Source organism: Bombina bombina, chromosome 7, assembly GCF_027579735.1.
Source record: "Bombina bombina isolate aBomBom1 chromosome 7, aBomBom1.pri, whole genome shotgun sequence".
Lineage (NCBI taxonomy): Eukaryota > Metazoa > Chordata > Amphibia > Anura > Bombinatoridae > Bombina > Bombina bombina.
Window position 1 is genome coordinate 559,322,716 of NC_069505.1, and position 18,761 is coordinate 559,341,476.

At 40.3% G+C, this 18,761-nt stretch overlaps 1 protein-coding gene across 1 annotated transcript in view; it reads left to right on the plus strand.

The window, feature by feature from the left end:
• Positions 1-2,690: 2,690 nt before the first annotated feature.
• Positions 2,691-18,761, plus strand: part of LOC128667045 (SLA class II histocompatibility antigen, DQ haplotype C beta chain) — a 154,678-nt gene continuing 138,607 nt past the window's right edge. Inside the window, exon 1 of the mRNA XM_053721917.1 lies at positions 2,691-2,824. Within this exon, the coding sequence (XP_053577892.1) occupies positions 2,740-2,824 (85 nt within the window). The 5' untranslated portion in view covers positions 2,691-2,739. The remainder of the gene's footprint in view (positions 2,825-18,761) is intronic.

An 18,761-nucleotide genomic window follows, 5' to 3' on the forward strand; every position in this document is an offset into this window, starting at 1 on the left:
CCACGGGCCCATCCATCTGGCCCATCAAGACTCACTCTCATTTCATCAGTCCATAAAACCTTAGAAAACTAGAAAAAAAGAGAAAACACAGAGGCGCCAAACATGGCCTAGTATAGCCAGATACCAGATATAACAATTAACAGGGTAGCAATTGGATACTCACAAAGGAGACGCACCCAATGGTGCTATTGAAGCAGACTGGAGCCTCTCAGTGGTCCAGCTCACTGATGTGTCTCACGTATCAGTTGTGGTCCTTGGTGATGGTGATTAACAGGTTCCTGAGTGAACAAAAAATATGCAAACCATAGCCCAGTAACGTTTGTACAAGTGAATGGCAATCTGAGCAATCCTACTTACAAGATCCAAAGCACCTGCAGGTGCATACACTGCAAACTGGAACCAAACAGTCGCCCAGTAGACTGATCCCTCCAGGTGAAAGCAGATTAACTCTCAGGTGCCAATCAAAGTTTGAGCAGCATGTAAATGATATAAAGATTGTCCAAAAAGCAAGTGTATTTCTGTAAAAATCTTTATTAAAATGCGACGCGTTTCTCAGCTATAACAAGCTGTTTCATCAGGCTAAAAAATTATAAAAACACATTCAGAATACACTTGCTTTATACAAAACTAGACCTACTAATTAGCCAATCAGATGGCTCCAACCTTGATGGTCATTAAGTGTTAGCACCTGTCTGCTAGAAGGTTGGTATGGCAACCAACAGCCCAAACATAATTTAGTACAGATACCAAACTTCAGCAGACCATACTAGTGACCAAATCATCGTTTGTGTGCATCAAAATAAATCATCATTGTGTATTGATGATAATAAAAAACATAAGCAAAACACTGTTAAGAACAGGAACAAGAAGGTGTCTTCCAGAAACTGGCAGTAGGACTGGGAGTTGAGCTTGACTCCATCCTCAACCCGAAAAGGCCCCACAAGCTCATCTTTGATGATACCAGCCCAAACCAGTACTCCACCTCCACCTTGCTGGCGTCTGAGTCGGACTGGAGCTCTCTGCCCTTTACCAGGCGTCTGAGTCGGACTGGAGCTCTCTGCCCTTTACCAATCCAGCCACGGGCCCATCCATCTGGCCCATCAAGACTCACTCTCATTTCATCAGTCCATAAAACCTTAGAAAAAACAGTCTTGAGATATTTCTTGGCCCAGTCTTGACATTTCAGCTTGTGTGTCTTGTTCAGTGGTGGTCGTCTTTCAGCCTTTCTTACCTTGGCCATGTCTCTGAGTATTGCACACCTTGTGCTTTTGGGCACTCCAGTGATGTTGCAGCTCTGAAATATGGCCAAACTGGTGGCAAGTGGCATCTTGGCAGCTGCACGCTTGACTTTTCTCAGTTCATGGGCAGTTATTTTGCGCCTTGGTTTTTCCACACGCTTCTTGCGACCCTGTTGACTATTTTGAATGAAACGCTTGATTGTTCGATGATCACGCTTCAGAAGCTTTGCAATTTTAAGAGTGCTGCATCCCTCTGCAAGATATCTCACTATTTTTGACTTTTCTGAGCCTGTCAAGTCCTTCTTTTGACCCATTTTGCCAAAGGAAAGAAAGTTGCCTAATAATTATGCACACCTGATATAGGGTGTTGATGTCATTAGACCACACCCCTTCTCATTACAGAGATGCACATCACCTAATATGCTTAATTGGTAGTAGGCTTTCGAGCCTATACAGCTTGGAGTAAGACAACATGCATAAAGAGGATGATGTGGTCAAAATACTCATTTGCCTAATAATTCTGCACTCCCTGTACATATATATTTATGTGTTAATATGTGTATATAGACACATTAACACATACATATGTACAGTATATATTCATATATATTTATGTGTTAATATGTGTATATAGACACATTAACACATACATATGTACAGTATATATACATATATATTTATGTGTTAATATGTGTATATAGACACATTAACACATACATATGTACAGTATATATTCATATACATATATATTTAATATTGATGCACATTGCTATGCTACTTCCCCCCCTTTGCTGCACTTAGGTTCTGATGCCGTCTCTGCCGGCAAGCACGCTCTCGTGAGCACAATGCTTTCCAGCAATCCGAATGCAAGCTCGCATTCGCATTGCTGACAACTTATAATACCATTGCACAGTAGCATGCGCTGGTATTACACAGGGGAGCGCAAATATCGCTTTCATGAAAGCAATATTTAGCGCTCCACTTGTAATCTAGCCCTAAATATATTAGTCTAACATCTATTTAGTTATTATTCCATTGTGAAAATTTTTTATTTAACACAAATTCTTTATAAACAAATTGGTATTGGTAGATGTTAGGTTATTTAATTATTTAATTTATATTAATTTATTTGGGGATACTAATGCTAAACTACTGATCCTAGATACTGTGCACCCTAAACCCCCCTAGAATTGCTTCTGGAAATGGTGAAAGAAAATAATACAGTGAGAGATTACATTTTGTATGTAAATATTTTTTCAGTACTGTAATTTTTTGCCATTGTAACACGGCTCTAAAACACTGAATAGAAAGTGTTTCTTCCAGCAACAGATGATGTTTTGCCAATATGTATTTTTATTGGTCAATGCTGAATAATTTGTCCAATGAAAAGCTTTAAAGTATAAATCCCAGGCACTTTATTGTAATATTGTTTGGTAGAGAAATTTAGTTTAATCTATTTGAGTGCTCTGATCCAAGAAGTACAGACAAATACTGCACAAGGATGGGAAGATTTTGTATTGTGGCTGCGTTTCAGCTAATTCTAATGGTTTTGGCTGCAGAACTTACACAGTGCAAATCCTCTACAGGTATGTACTATAAATAGATGATTAAATATAATAATGAGCGGAAACAAACAGCTGTGTGTTTGAACAGAATACAGGATAAGAGCTAATATACAGAAATGTATCATTTATAACACTAAAGTCTCATTTTAAACAACTTTCCAATTTACTTCTATTATTTAATTTGCTTTGTTCTCTTGGTATCCTTTATTGAAAGCAGCACTGTACTACTGACAGCTAGCTGCTGATTGGTGAACACACATATATTCCTCTTGTTATGGCTCACCAGATGTGTTCAACTAGCTCCTAGTAGTTTATTGTTGCTCCTTTAACAAAGGATACAAAGAGAATAAAGCAAATTTGAAAATTGTAGTAAATACGAGAGTTGTTTAAAATTGTATGATCTGACTCATGAGAGAAAAGTTCTGGGTTTCATGTCCCTTTAAAGGTTGGTAAGCAAGCTATTAATGCAGTGGGTACATCTGTAGGATTCTTTTAAATATAACTAAACGTACTAGCTGCAAAGGGAAAGTGTTATACCGCTTCCAAAATCATTAGCAACACCTTGGTATGAATATCTAGTAAGGTCATAGAGAAGATATAACTCATTAAAAAAATAGTTTTTAAACTGGAGAATATTCTACAGGATACGATAAACATATGATAGAATTAGATGTGACAGTGCTCCTGAATATGTGATTTAGAGATATTTGGAAGTTAGTTACACAAAGAGTTGGTACTTGTCTAGATAAGATAATAGGATAACATTAGGCTACGTTTACAGAGAGACAGATACTGTGGACTGAATAAGGCTTTTAGTTTTACATGTTTTTGTTTGGTCTTTTTTGCCTTAGAAATGTATGGAAACACTTTCAGCATTATTGGCTATTAAATAATATATATTAATACATTATTGCTGTCTTCTTACAAACTAAAATATAACAATGTGCTGGATACTTTTTGGTTCTTGGGTATGTGCACATAATGTACATATAGGGGCTGATTTATCATTGTGCGGAAAGACATGATACGAAGTAGCGTTTCATGTCCGCCGCACATTGATAAATGCCGACAGCATACGCTCTCTGCATTTATCATTGTGAACTGCTGTGCAATGCCGCCCCCTGCAGATACGCGGACAATCGGCCGCTAGCAGGGGGTGTCAATCAACCCGATCGTATTCGATCGGGTTGATTTCTGTCCGCTGCCTCAGAGGAGGCGGACAAGTTATGGATAACTTCTGTTTCCTTCTGTTTCCGGCGAGCCTTCCGTTCGGAGCTTGATAAATCTACCCCATAGGGTTAATAGGCTTTGCTTACTATATATTTATATATACTGTATGATACTTGTTATGCGTGTGATCATTGTATATTGAGCTCCCTAATACAATGTGCTTTGTTATATGAAATCAACTGAATAAAAACTCTGTTACTGTGAAGTTGTGGTACTATTTGTTTGGAATTATTTGTACATTACAACATTGGGCGTTGGGTAAATGTTACTTATCACCTGCAACATCAAACCATAATTCACAATCAAACTGATGGATTTAATATAAAATATGATGTATTTTTCTAAAGAAGCAGAAATATTTAAAAAAGTGCTGTTATATGTACATTATATATTCACACACACACATATATATATACATATATATATATTTATATATATATATATATTCACACACACACATACATATTTATAAATATACACACACACATATATATATATTTTTGTGTGTGTGTTATTTTTTACATACACAACACAATAAACAATCACTGAATTAGAAAAGATCTGCATACAAAAAAAATGTTCATCAGTAAACACACTCACACACATTTGAAAAGCCTCTTGAGTGTTTAATTATTGTACATAAATGAGCTCCTACACTAGTCAAGCAATCATGTAAACTGTAGGTGGGGCAACATTCAGAATTTCATGAAATAAACTCCAGCCTCTCTGGGGTCTTTGGAAAAAAATGTTTCTAGATTTAAATTACAGACAACAGACAGAATAAATAATGATGAATGTACATATATTTATTATGCATGATTAAAGGGATATGTAAGGGCAAAATGAAACTGGTCTATTATGCTAGATCATTTTAGTATTGCACTGTTGCTGCATACAGATGTGTGTTTAACTCCTTCAAACATACAGGGGCCGATTTATCAAGCTCCGTATGGAGCTTGATGCCCATTGTTGAAGGCTCGCCGGAAACAGAAGTTATGAAGCAGCGGTCTAAATATATCTATTTATGTGTGTGTGTGTGTGTATATATATTTATATAGTATAAAGTAGATTCGCACTCACTGGACTTTGAAAAAACAAAACGTGGTTTATTGTTGTGACGTTTCGGAGATCAAACCGTCCCCTTCATCAGATGGTTTTGTTTTTTCAAAGTCCAGTGAGTGCGAATCTACTTTATACTATAAATAGCCACTGTTCCTGTCACCCTGGCCGTTTACTGAGGAGGAGGACGTGAGAGTGCTTATCCCACAACTATTATTATATATATATATATATACTGTGTATATATATATATGTGTGTGTATAAATATATATGACGTCAATAGATTTGTTCGACGCAGGGTTGCCCCAAACCTTCAATTTGTAAAAAAAACACAAACCCTATCACATTTTCTCAAGTCCGCTAACCCAATATAAAATATTAATGTTTCACATTTCAATGTTCTTCACATATCAGAATATGTTCTATTTATTTATAAATATATATATATATATATATATACACAGTAAACATCCAAAGAAAAAAGCAGGCACTCTCCGTGTTTCTAACACCAATGTGTTTAATCCATAATCGTGACGTTTCAGGGTTTCACCCCCGTCTTCAGACTTACATAAAGTGCAATGTAGCATATGCAAACTTAGCAAACTTATATACCCTACTTACCCCAAGTGCCTTGTTAGCGGTAATCACACCTTGTGTGTGTTCCAGCGGTAGTCGCCCGGCGCATAGCTAGCATCATCAGATCCGCCTTTTGTTGCCTAGCAACCCACTGCCAGAGGCAAATAACACTTTGTGTAAACAGTATCGTAACCCGGCGCATTGCATGCGTCATCAGGGATGCCGTTTGTTGCCAGGCAACTTCTTAATTTAACAATATAACATAGTGATATACAACCCATCTGTGAATTTAAAACCATAGAAATCAGTAAGTTACTTCTTAACAAACTATTATACACAATTTACTCAAGGTACTACTCTAGACTTAAATACTTTAGGAAGCCACATATCATATTTGATATCAAACTTGACGCAGGAATTGGATCTATGTCAACACCATTTAGGGGTTTTAACCCATTAAAGTTAAAAATACCGTTCACATCCTATTCTAAACATAAATGTTATAGCATGCCTAGAGAAAACACTGCCAGTCCATTTTAACATTTAAACCCTTTGGTGTCAGGGTATTCAGCTCAAATGTCCACCTTGCCTCTCTCTGCAACAAGATTTTATTCCTCTCACCTCCTCTAGGGGGAATGGGGACATGATCTATTAATGTGTAACGTAGGTCAGATACATTATGTCCATTCTGAAAAAAGTGGTGAGCCATTGCATGATCCGACTCTTGTTTCTTAATGGCTGTGTGAATTGCACTCCTATGGTTGGCCATCCTAGTTCTCAGGTTGTCGCTAGTCTTACCCACGTAGAATAAACTACATGGGCAGTACAGCAAGTATACCACATGACTAGTGGTGCAGGTCATCCTGTGTTTGTGAAAATATTTTTTTCTGCTTCTTGGGTGGTGGAAGAATTGACCAGTTGACATCCCATTACAAGTGGTGCATCCACTGCACTTATAACATCCTGGTTTGGCCTCTTCTAGCCATGTTCTCGTTGTATAGCAGTGGGTGGGGTCAGTTTGTTGTAATATATCCTTTAACAATCTGCCCCGTCTATACCCTATTCTTGGTATCCCCATTTCCCTAAAGGGAAGTGATTCTTCAGTGCTCAATATTTTCCAATTTTCTTTCAGGATTTCATTAAAGACATTTTTATCTGTAGCATAGGTGGTTGCCATAGTAATTTTTTCTGGTTCTTCTCTGCCACTTGTTCTTTTATTAATAACACTTGTCTTGTGGAGACATTTATCGATGTGCGGCGGACATGATCCGCTACAGCTGATCATGTCAGCCCGCATAAGTAATTAAATGCCCTATCCTTCTGGCTTGCTGTATTATAACATAACAGTCATAGAACTGACTGATCCATAACAATAACTTATATAACTTATAACATAAATAAACACAAGACAAAGAGTGTGGGAAAAGACCCGTGGGTCACGTTTATTGTGAAATAAGAGAACCGGCTGAAAGCAACAAGGCAAACCTACACCAGATGGCAGCAAGCTAGCTAGGAGAGTAAGTAACCCCCTGCTAGTAAGATGGGCCGCGCTCGTGAACGCCGACACAAGCGGAGCTTAGCTGCACGCAGAAGGGCTTAGGGAGTTCTGTGCAATGTCAAAATGGGGGAGGGACCCAAGGCGCGCGCCTGCGGACACTTCCCTCCTCCTGGGGCAGCCGTCACTCTACCTCTGATGGCAAACTGGGGCCAACCGCCACAAGAGACAGCCAAACAGGCACAGCTCTTGCCGCCACCCTCATAGATGTAACAAAATAGCACGCCTCAAATTACATAGGAACAGGTTAAAGACGCTCTCAGAGAGGTGCACCCCGTCCTTCCTGTAGAGGCTCCTCTCAGCCGTTGTGATGTTCCCATGTTCCACAACAAAACCTCCTATCTGAGACAAGAAAATTCTCACTTCCCTGTTCAACTTCTTACGGACCTGAAAGGCCGCCCTGTGGAACAGCATATGGCGCCACTTTATTCTCGGGATCATTTTAGACCATCCTATCCTAGCATTGGGGACCCAAGTATGGAAAGTGCGCAGATCCAACTGAATCACTGCACTGAGCTGTTTGCATGGAAGGAGCCCCATATCATTCCCCTTGGCGTGAATGATCAGCACGTGAGGTTTCTCCCACCTATGCATAGTCCCCTGCAGTAACTCAGGAAGACCCGACCAAGACAACCCCCTGCGGCCCAACCATCTAACAGTAACCCTAGAGGAGGGGAATCCCAACTGGTGTCCATCTGGTCTCGCAATCTCTTTCAGTTCTGCCCAGTGGATGTAGAAGTGACCCGTAATCCACACTCTCAAGGGACCCTCTCTTGGTCCTGCAAAGAAACAACAGTTAACAAGGGAACATCGCTAGGCAAAACAAAACAGTTATTCAGTCAATGGCCTAACATACAACAGGTATCTTTGTGACCTTCACCGCCCCAATGATCTAATATGGTCAGCAGACCAACCCAACCCCGCGCCGGTGGTAGCTGCTCCAACCCTAAATGAATGAGGAGCAATGACCCTAGGGTCAAGGCCTACTCTAGCCGCTGCCCAGTTCAAGACTTTCCGTAACTGAAATCTCGTCAACGGGGAACCGTCAGCATGAACTAGAAATTGTAATGGACCCTCCGGATGCACATCCATATAGGTCCCAATTAGTCTAACTGGGCAACAGGCGGAGCCTGTATGCGCAGGTAATGAGATCCAAATATCTCTGCCTTCTTGGTCGGTCTTCGATCTAGGCAGAAAACGAGAACGGGCGATTCATTGCTCCCTACATGAGAGGCCAAAAAGGCCTCCGGGCTTGTTCTTTGAAGGGGGGACTAATTCACCCACCCTGAGTGCCCCGTGAAAAGCCAGCCCAAAGGCGGCTGTGAACAGGGTAGCCTCGTAAGCATAGAAACATAGAATTTTACGGTAGATAAGAACCAAAAAGACCCATCAAGTCTACCCATATTACATGTTACTTTTTCCTTAGAATAGCCTTAGGCATGTCCCAGGCATTTTTTAATTCCTTTACAGTCTTTTTACAGACTCATTGCTCCGTACATGAGAGGCCAAAAAAGCCTCCGGGCTTGTTGTTTGAAGGGGGGACTAATTCACTCACCCTGAGTGCCCCGTGAAAAGCCAGCTTTAAGGCGACTGCGAACAGGATAGCCTCATAAGCATAGAAAAAGAATTTGAAGGTAGATAAGAACACCTTATGCGTGTCCCAGACATTTTAGAATTCCTTTACAGTCTTTAGCCTAGATTACGAGTTCTGCGTTAGCCTTAAAAAGCAGCGTAGAGAGGTCCCAACGCTGCTTTTTAACGCCCGCTGGTATTACAAGTTTGACAGGTACAGGTGTACTGCTCACTTTTCTTCCGTGACTTTTGGCTACCGAAAATCCCCTTACGTCAATTGTGTATCCTATCTTTTTAATGGGATTTGCCTAACGCCGGTATTACAAGTCTTGGAAGAAGTGAGCGCTGGCCCTCCATCCCGGAGGGATGCGGTCAATTTTATCCTGTGGCAAACGGCACTGCATCGCCACAGAGTCGATTTCTATGCCCAGGAAAGTAAGGCAGGTACAAGGACCTTGTGTCTTGTCTTCTGCCAGAGGAACGCCCAACCTGCCCATCAAGAGTCTAGTGACCTTCATCAGGAAGGCGCATTCAGACGTCTCAGAATCACCTACCAACAGGAAGTCATCCAGGTAGTGCACCAGGCCATCAAAGCCGGCAACCGCAGCAATAGTCCAGTGTAGGAAACTACTGAAAGCCTCAAAATAAGCACAAGAAATGGAGCAACCCATAGGCAGGCACCTGTCTACGAAATACTCACCCTCAAACCAACACCCCATGAGGTGAAAGGATGAGGGGTGGATGGGGAGGAGCCGAAAAAAGGATTCCATGTCCAGCTTCGCCAAAAGTGCCCCTTTACCTGCCCTCCTGACAAGCGAAAGAGCATCATCAAAGGACTGGTAGTGAACCAAACTAAGTTCGGCGGAGATAGCATCATTAATGGACCACCCTTTCGGGAAAAAACAGGTTTTGAATTAGCCTGAATTTTCCAGGTTCTTTTTTAGGATCGCCCCCCAAGGGACAGATAACCAACTCCGGAATTGGTATCTCCTTAAATGGGCCGGCCATGCGGCCCAATGCAATCTCCTTGCCCAATTTTTCCCTTACCACGCTTGGGGATTGATATGCTGATTTCAGGTTCCTGCGGACCGATGAACCACATACCTTAGAATTGATGGGAATAACGAGTAACTCGGCGGCCTCCCTATTCGGGTAGAGTATCAGACATTTTTCAATTGCGGCTACCCTCAGCGGGGTGGCCGCCCCCTTTCCACCAACGATAGGTCTAGACCCAGAGCCCAGTCTCTCCTGGGAGCGCCCAGCTTCCTGGTACCTTGTGCACTCAGAGCCAGAGTGGCTCCCTCCACAATACCTGCAAGCGTGTCGGAACGCATTCGCTGCTCCCTTAACTCAGAGCTTGTCCTGAAAGCACCAGCACACCCCTGCAGGACGCCGTTGAGACCGCTGAGGAGCTCTGCTGCCAGAAGGCCCAGCAGGAGGCTGCCCAGGCCCCATTGGTTTCTCAGGCCCTATTTGCACCCATAAGCACATATCTACATCCCCAAAGGACAGGCGAGGGTTACTGACTTTCTTCCTGCAAAAAAGCCACGTCGTAATCTCTCCACGCCCCTTCCCTCTACCGTTCCTGAATAGTTTCAATGGCATCTTGATATTTCAGAATATCCAATGCCTGGTCTAGAAATTTGTTGATATAGCAAGATGCATACACACAAAAGGATTTTCACCATTCGTCGAACGTATCTGGCCTTTTAAACTTTTTGGCCACCAACCCCAGTGACCTATCACTTTCTGACCCAGAATCATCGGAAGATGAGCTAAACCCCTTTAGCCCAGAAATCAAAGGTGTCTTACCGGTTCCCAATGGATGCTGCACATGGTGCGGATCGGCAGAAGTCGAGGGCTGCTCCTGACAGCTCTGCTCCTCCTCGGCATGACAACCCTGCGATTCCATGATTTCCTGGAATGAGAATTGGGAGAGATGAGTACCACGGGGAGAAGACAAGGCCCCCACAGCCCCAATTGACACAGAATCTAAGGCCCCCCCGACCACTGAACATACACTCCATCCCTTAAAAGTGCCTTTCTTTCATGTAAGTGGCAAGAGTCCATGAGCTAGTGACGTGTGGGATATACATTCCTACCAGAAGGGGGCAAAGTTTCCCAAACCTCAAATGCCTATAAATACACCTCCTACCTCACTCATACCTCAGTTTTACAAATGTTGCCTCCTTTGGAGGTGGTGAAGCAAGATGTGCTTGATTTCTTCAGTGAAAGGCACTTCTAAGCATTTTGAAGCCCAGTTCCTCTCTAAGTACACTGAGGGATGTGAAGAGAGTATTGCCTGATTATACCATGTTTTCGCCTATGGGAAATCTATTCCAGGGCTCTCTGTAAATCGGTCGCAGGGATTCATCTGCTGCCTCCCTTTACAGATTGACATTATACTCCTATACCATTACCTCTGGTGATATCTTTCAGTACTGGTTTGCCTCTCTGCTATATGTGGATGGGTGTCTTACACGGTAAGTATATACTTTTATTATATAAGACACTCTCAGCTATGGATTGGGCACTTGTTAAGTAAAGTTGTTATATATTGTCTGTATACTGTACATGCCTTAAGTCAGTAATTCAGTGCTCTTTTTTAGTGACTTTATTTGTGGCTAAATATTTTTCAAGGTTGGTAGTGTCTGTGAAACATACAGATTTTTTTTTGGAGCTAGTAATTTATTTATAAATTAGGATGCTAAGTATTATGTTAGTCTCATGGAATGTTGATAATCACATTTTATGCAGCTATAATAGAAGTATCCTTAAGGCTTTATTTTGGTACATTTTGCTTTTTGTAAATACAATCAAAATTCTTACCTGCTTTTTAAAGTGTTAGGTGTATTAGAAATCCTATTCAGCTTTGCATGTCGCGCATGTGATGATGCTATTTATGTCATAGCAAAGATTTGGAAAAGCTGGCGCTATAGACTCCCCTATAGCCAAATACAAAGGAACTTCCTCAAATAAGTTCCAAATTAGACAAATCTAATGTGTATAAAGGGAATATTGAGTACTGGCGCTCTGGGCAAGGGGTAAAGAAATTAGTTTGAAACCTGGCTATGAGGATATTTCGCAGTTAGATCTGGTGTTGTAGTATCAGTGAAAAACACTCCAAATGCCTGGGTGTTTAAATCTCATATAGGGATGTCTAATATGGAAATAATAATACAGTAGATGTGTACTAATAATAATATATAAGTAAATCAATAATTATAATAATACTGAGCTAAAATATGTGATTGATTAGAATATATAATCAGTAGTTTAGAATAAGTATTTAGGACTAGCTCGAAAAAAGCAGATTACAAAAATACATAGGGGACTATTTAACAATGGTCTGTCGGACCTGATCCGACAGTGTGGATCAGGTCCGACATACCTCGCTGAATGCAGAGAGCAATACGCTCTCCGTATTCAGCATTGCACCAGCAGCTCTTGTGAGCTGCTGGTGCAACGCCGCCCTCTGCAGATTCGCGGCCAATCGGCCGCCAGCAGGGGGTTGTCAATCAACCCGATCGTACTCGATCGGGTTGATTTGTGGCGATGTCTGTCCGCCTGCTCAGAGCAGGCGGACAGGGTTATGGAGCAGCGGTCTTTAGACCGCTGCTTCATAACTGGTGTTTCTGGCGAGTCTGAAGACTCGCCAGAAACACGGGCCCACAAGCTCCGTACAGAGCTTGATAAATGGGCCTCATACTCTTTAATAGTAACCATATAAAAATATATCAATATCACAGATGTATAATACATACTGTATATAATTAAGACATTAAAACATTTAATCAATGAATAAATCAAATGAGCAAACCAAAAAAAAAAGAAAAATAGTAATACAAGGAAAATAATAGTACAGTTTCTGATATATAAATAGCACCTAATATTCATATAGCACCAAATCTAATACCAATTAAATTGAATAACGAGAATAAGTATAAGTATAAATGGGCATAGGGGTATATCTGCTAACACTGGACGTCCAGGAGATAAAATCTATCAAAGAGAATACTATCGGCTAGATTACGAGTTTTGCGGTAACAGGGGTGCGGTGTTAACAAGTCTTTTTTTCTCACCGCTCACTTAAAACAGCGCTGGTATTACGAGTTTTCGAAAAGCCGGCGTTAGCCACAGAAAAGTGAGCGTTGAGCAAAATTTAGCTCCACATCTCACCTCAATACCAGCGTTGCTTATGTTAGCGGTGAGCTGTTAAAAGTGCTTGTGCACGATTTCCCCATAGGAAACAATGGGGCTGAGACGGCTGGAAAAAAAAACTAACACCTGCAAAAAAGCAGCGTTCAGCTCTTAACGCAGCCCCATTGATTCCTATAGGGAAATACTTTTTAAGTCTACACCTAACACCCTAACATGAACCCCGAATCTAAACACCCCTAATCTTACACTTATTAACCCCTAATCTGCTGCCCCCGACATCGTCGTTAACTGCATTATATTACTAACCCCTAATCTGCCGCTCCGGACACCGCCACCACCTACATTATACCTATGAACCCCTAATCTGCTGCCCCCAACATCGCCGACACCTACATTATAGTTATTAACCAGTACCACTAATCTGCCGCCCCCAATGTCGTCGCAACCTACCTACAATTTTTAACCCCTAATCTGCCACCCCAACATCACCGCTACTATATTAAATTTATTAACCCTTAAACCTAAGTCTAAACCTAACCCTAACCCCCCCTAACTTAAATATATTTTAAATACATATAAATAAAATAACTACAATTAAATAAATTATTCCTATTTAAAACTAAATACTTACCTATAAAATAAACCCTAAGATATCTACAATATAATTAATAATTACATTGTAGCTATTTTTATTTTACAGGCAACTTTGTATTTATTTTAACTAGGTAGAATAGTTATTAAATAGTTATTAACTATTTAATAACTTCCTAGCTAAAATAAAGAAACATTTACCTGTAAAATAAACCCTAACCTAAGTTACAATTACACCTAACACTACACTATAATTAAATTAATTACCTAAACTAACTACAATTAATTACAATTAAATTAAATACGGAAAAAAACACTAAATTACAAAAAATAATAAAATAATTACAAGAATTTTAAACTAATTACACCTAATCTAATCCCCCTAATAAAATATAAAAGCCCCCCAAAATAATAAAAATCCCTACCCTATACTAAATTACAAATAGCCCTTAAAAGGGCCTTTTGCGGGGCATTGCCCCAAAGTAATCAGCTCTTTCACCTGTAAAAAAAAATACAATACCCCCCCAACATTACAACCCACCACCCACACACCCAACCCTACTCTAAAACCCACCCAATCTCCCCTTAATAAAACCTAACACTAACCCTTTGAAGATCACCCTACCTTGAGATGTCTTCACCCAACCGGGCCGAAGGGATCCTCCAGATGGCCAGAAGTCTTTATCCGATCTGGGCAGAAGAGGACATCCAGACGTCCAGAAGTCTTCATCCAGGCGGCATCTTCTATCTTTATCCATCCGGAGCAGAGCGGGTCCATCTTCAAGCCAGCCGACGCAGAGCATCCTCTTCAAACGAAGTCCAACTGAAGCGTGAAGGTTCCTTTAAATGACGTCATCCAAGATGGTGTCCCTTGAATTCCGATTGGCTGATAGGATTCTATCAGCCAATTGGAATTAAGGTAGGAAAAATCCTATTGGCTGATGCAATCAGCCAAAAGGATTGAGCTCGCATTCTATTGGCTGTTCCAATCAGCCAATAGAATGCAAGCTCAATCCTATTGGCTGATTGGATCAGCCAATAGGATTGAACTTCAATCCTATTGGCTGATTGCATCAGCCAATAGGATTTTTCCTACCTTAATTCCGATTGGCTGATAGAATCCTATCAGCCAATCGGAATTCAAGGGACGCCATCTTGGATGATGTCATTTAAAGGAACCTTCATTCTTCAGTTGGACTTCGTTTGAAGAGGATGCTCCGCGTTGGCTGGGATGAAGATGGACCCGCTCCGGATGGATGACGATAGAAGATGACGCCTGGATGAAGACTTCTGGCTGTCTAGAGGATCACTTTGGCCCGGTTGGGTGAAGACATCTCAAGGTAGGGTGATCTTCAAGGGGTTAGTGTTAGGTTTTATTAAGGGGGGATTGGGTGGTTTTTAGAGTAGGGTTGGGTGTGTGGGTGGTGGGTTGTAATGTTGGGGGGTATTGTATTTTTTTTTACAGGTGAAAGAGCTGATTACTTTGGGGCAATGGCCCGCAAAAGGCCCTTTTAAGGGCTATTTGTAATTTAGTACAGGGTAGGAATTTTTATTATTTTGGGGGGCTTTTTTATTTTATTAGGGGGATTAAATTAGGTGTAATTAGTTTAAAATTCTTGTAATTATTTTATTATTTTTTGTAATTTATTGGGGGCATTTTTCATACTTTTGTTTATTTAATTTAATTGTAATTAATTGTAGTTAGTTTAGGTAATTAATTTAATTATAGTGTAGTGTTAGGTGTAATTGTAACTTAGGTTAGGGTTTATTTTACAGGTAAATTTTTCTTTATTTTAGCTAGGAAGTTATTAAATAGTTAATAACTATTTAATAACTATTCTACCTAGTTAAAATAAATACAAAGTTGCCTGTAAAATAAAAATAAATCCTAAAATAGCTACAATGTAATTATTAATTATATTGTAGCTATCTTAGGGTTTATTTTATAGGTATTTAGTTTTAAATAGGAATAATTTATTTAATTGTAGTTATTTTATTTAGATGTATTTAAATTATATTTAAGTTAGGGGGGTTAGGTTTAGACTTAGGTTTAGGGGTTAATAAATTTAATATATTAGCGGAGATGTTGGGGCGGCAGATTAGGGGTTAATAAATGTAGGTAGGTGGCGGCGATGTTAGGGACGGCAGATTAGGGGTTAATAAAATTTAACTAGTGTTTGCGAGGCGGGAGTGTGGCGGTTTAGGGGTTAATATATTTATTATAGTGGTGGCGATGTCCGGTCGGCAAATTAGGGGTTACATTTTTTATTTAAGTGTTTGCGATGTGGGGGGGCCTCGGTTTAGGGGTTAATAGGTAGTTTATGGGTATTAGTGTACTTTTTAGCACTTTAGTTAAGAGTTTTATGTTACGGCGTTAGCCCATAAAACTCTTAACTACTGATTTTTAAATGCGGTAGGAGTCTTGACAGGAGAGGGTGTACCGCTCACTTTTTCCAAGACTCGTAATACCGGCGTTAGGCAAATCCCATTGAAAAGATAGGATACGCAATTGACGTAAGGGGATTTGCGGTATGCTTGAGTCGCGGAAAAAAAGTGAGCGGTACACCTGTACCTGCCTGACTCGTAATACCAGCGGGCATTAAAAAGCAGCGTTGGGACCCCTCAACGCCGCTTTTTAAGGCTAACGCAAAACTCGTAATTTAGTCGTATGTGTGCACTACGTAGGATTAAAAAAAAAAAAAAAAATAGTATGGCCCAAAAAATATATAAAAATATGTGAATATATAAAAAAACGCTAAAATCGGAGGAGTCAGTAGAAACTTAGCATAGTCTGTAGAAACTTTGCATCAATCTTTAAAGAGTAGATGATCGTAGTTAGTCAATAAGATGTATAAGGCAGAAAAAATGTAGTTTCACAATGTATAGTGGTCAATCTGACTTATAGTGACCAATGTATAGGAATAGAGGGTACCTGCACGCCACTTACTCTCCGTCAAGAGAGCGGGCGTTAACGATGCTGTGAATGGATCGTCTCTCAAATATTTGAGGTTAGATGTGTCAGTTGCAATGGCTGTCCGTCTACCTCTTTGGTTAGTAAAACTTGAAGGGATTAGTGGATTCCTCTGGACCGCTCCGGACCGCTACAGCAGTGTAGGAGTTTTAGCTGTGCAGATAAGTGCCGCTTCCTTCTGTGCTATCGCACGTGTATGGCGTCTGTCATCACTGGAATGTGACGTAGGCTTCTTCAAGCGATCAGCTGTTGTCGACTTTATATATTTTTATATATTTTTTGGGCCATACTATTTTTTTTAATTTTTTTTTAATCCTATGTAATGCACACATATTATTCTCTTTGATAGATTTTATCTCCTGGACGTCCAGTGTTAGCAGATATACCCCTATGCCGATTTATACTTATGCTTATTTTCGTTATTCAATTTAATTGGTATTAGATTTGGTGCTATATGAATATTAGGTGCTATTATCAGATACTGTACTATTATTTTCCTTGTATTACTATTTTTCTTATTCTTTTTTGGTTTGCTCATTTGATTTATTCATTGATGAAATGTTTTAATGTCTTAATTATATATATATTATACATCTGTGATATTGATATATTTTATATGGTTACTATTAAAGAGTATGTATTTTTGTAATCTGCTTTTTTCGAGCTAGTCCTAAATACTTATTCTAGACTACTGATTATATATATTCTAATTGATCACATATATTTTAGCTCAGTATTATTATAATTATTGAATTACTTATTTATTATTATTAGTACACATCTACTGTATTATTATTTCCATATCAGACATCCCTATATAAGATGTAAACACCCAGACATCTACAATACCAGATCTAACTCCGAAATATCCTCATAGCCAGGTTTCAAACTTATTTCTTTACCCCTTGCCCAGAGCGCCAGTACTCAATATTCCCATTCTATTTATGTCATAGGGTAACGTGTCATCATTGTGTGCCATTTTTTTGGCGCCAAAAATTTCCAGCCAAATTGCTGTTATAAGCTCCGCCCCCAGCTCATTCAGTGTTCTCAGAAAACACTTAGGGGCCCATTTATCAAGCTCTGGATGGAGCTTGAGGGCCCGTGTTTCTGCCGCCCGTGATTCTGCCGCTGCTCCATAACCTGTCTGCCTGCTCTGAGCAGGCGGACAGACATTGCCGCAATTCAACCCGATCAAGTACGATCGGGTTGATTGACAACCCCTGCTGGCGGCCAATCTTCAGGGGGCGGTGTTGCACCAGCAGCTAACAAGAGCTGCTGATGCAATGCTGAATATGGAGAGCGTATTGCTCTCCGCATTCAACGAGGTCTGTCGGATCTGATCCGGACTGTCGGATCAGGTCCGACAGACTTTTGTTAAATAGGCCCCTTAGAGAGCTTTCATGCAGCATTTTATGAATCAGTTTTCTTTTTTATAATTTTTTATTTTTTTTCGTTCTGTTTCCCATTCTCTCAAACCTATTATATATATCATATATAGGAGCATGGATATAAATTTGCTGAATTAATTAATTTATTTTTTCACATTTTGTTTTTCACAAACTGTTAAATATATCTATGAGTACAAATACACACACTGTTTTTCCATCTCAGTCTAAATGTACATAGCATTTCTGCAGTAATGTAAGATTTTATTGCTGCAGCTATAGAGAAGGCAATGGCATCTATTTATCAAGCCGTCAACCGCAAATACGCTGGAATTCCGCAGCGTATTTGTGGCGAGCCTGATTCCCCTTAGTTATCAAACCCTACAGACCGGCAAAAGTAGAATTTTGTGACGTAACATACGATCCGCCGGGCTCAGTCCGACACAGATCGATGCTTACGTCATTACAGATGTTCCAAATGCAAATTCGGCACAATCTGACTACTTTTACTAGTTATCAAATTTCTACCAGGTACGCTCGCCACTATTCCGGCCCAGCGTACCTGGTTTTCAATGCCATAGGAATCAATGGGAGTCTGAAAGCAGCGAAAGCTTATGTTCGCTGCTGCCCGATATCCCATTGATTCCTATGGTAACGTTTAAACTTAACACCCTAACATGTACCCCGAGTCTAAACACCCCTAATCTGCCCCCCTTTACCGCCGCCACCTACATTATACTTATTAACCCCTAATCTGCTGCCCCCTACACCGCCACCACCTACATAAAGTTATTAACCCCTAATCTGCCCCCCTACACCGCCGCCACCTACATTATACTTATTAACCCCTAATCTGC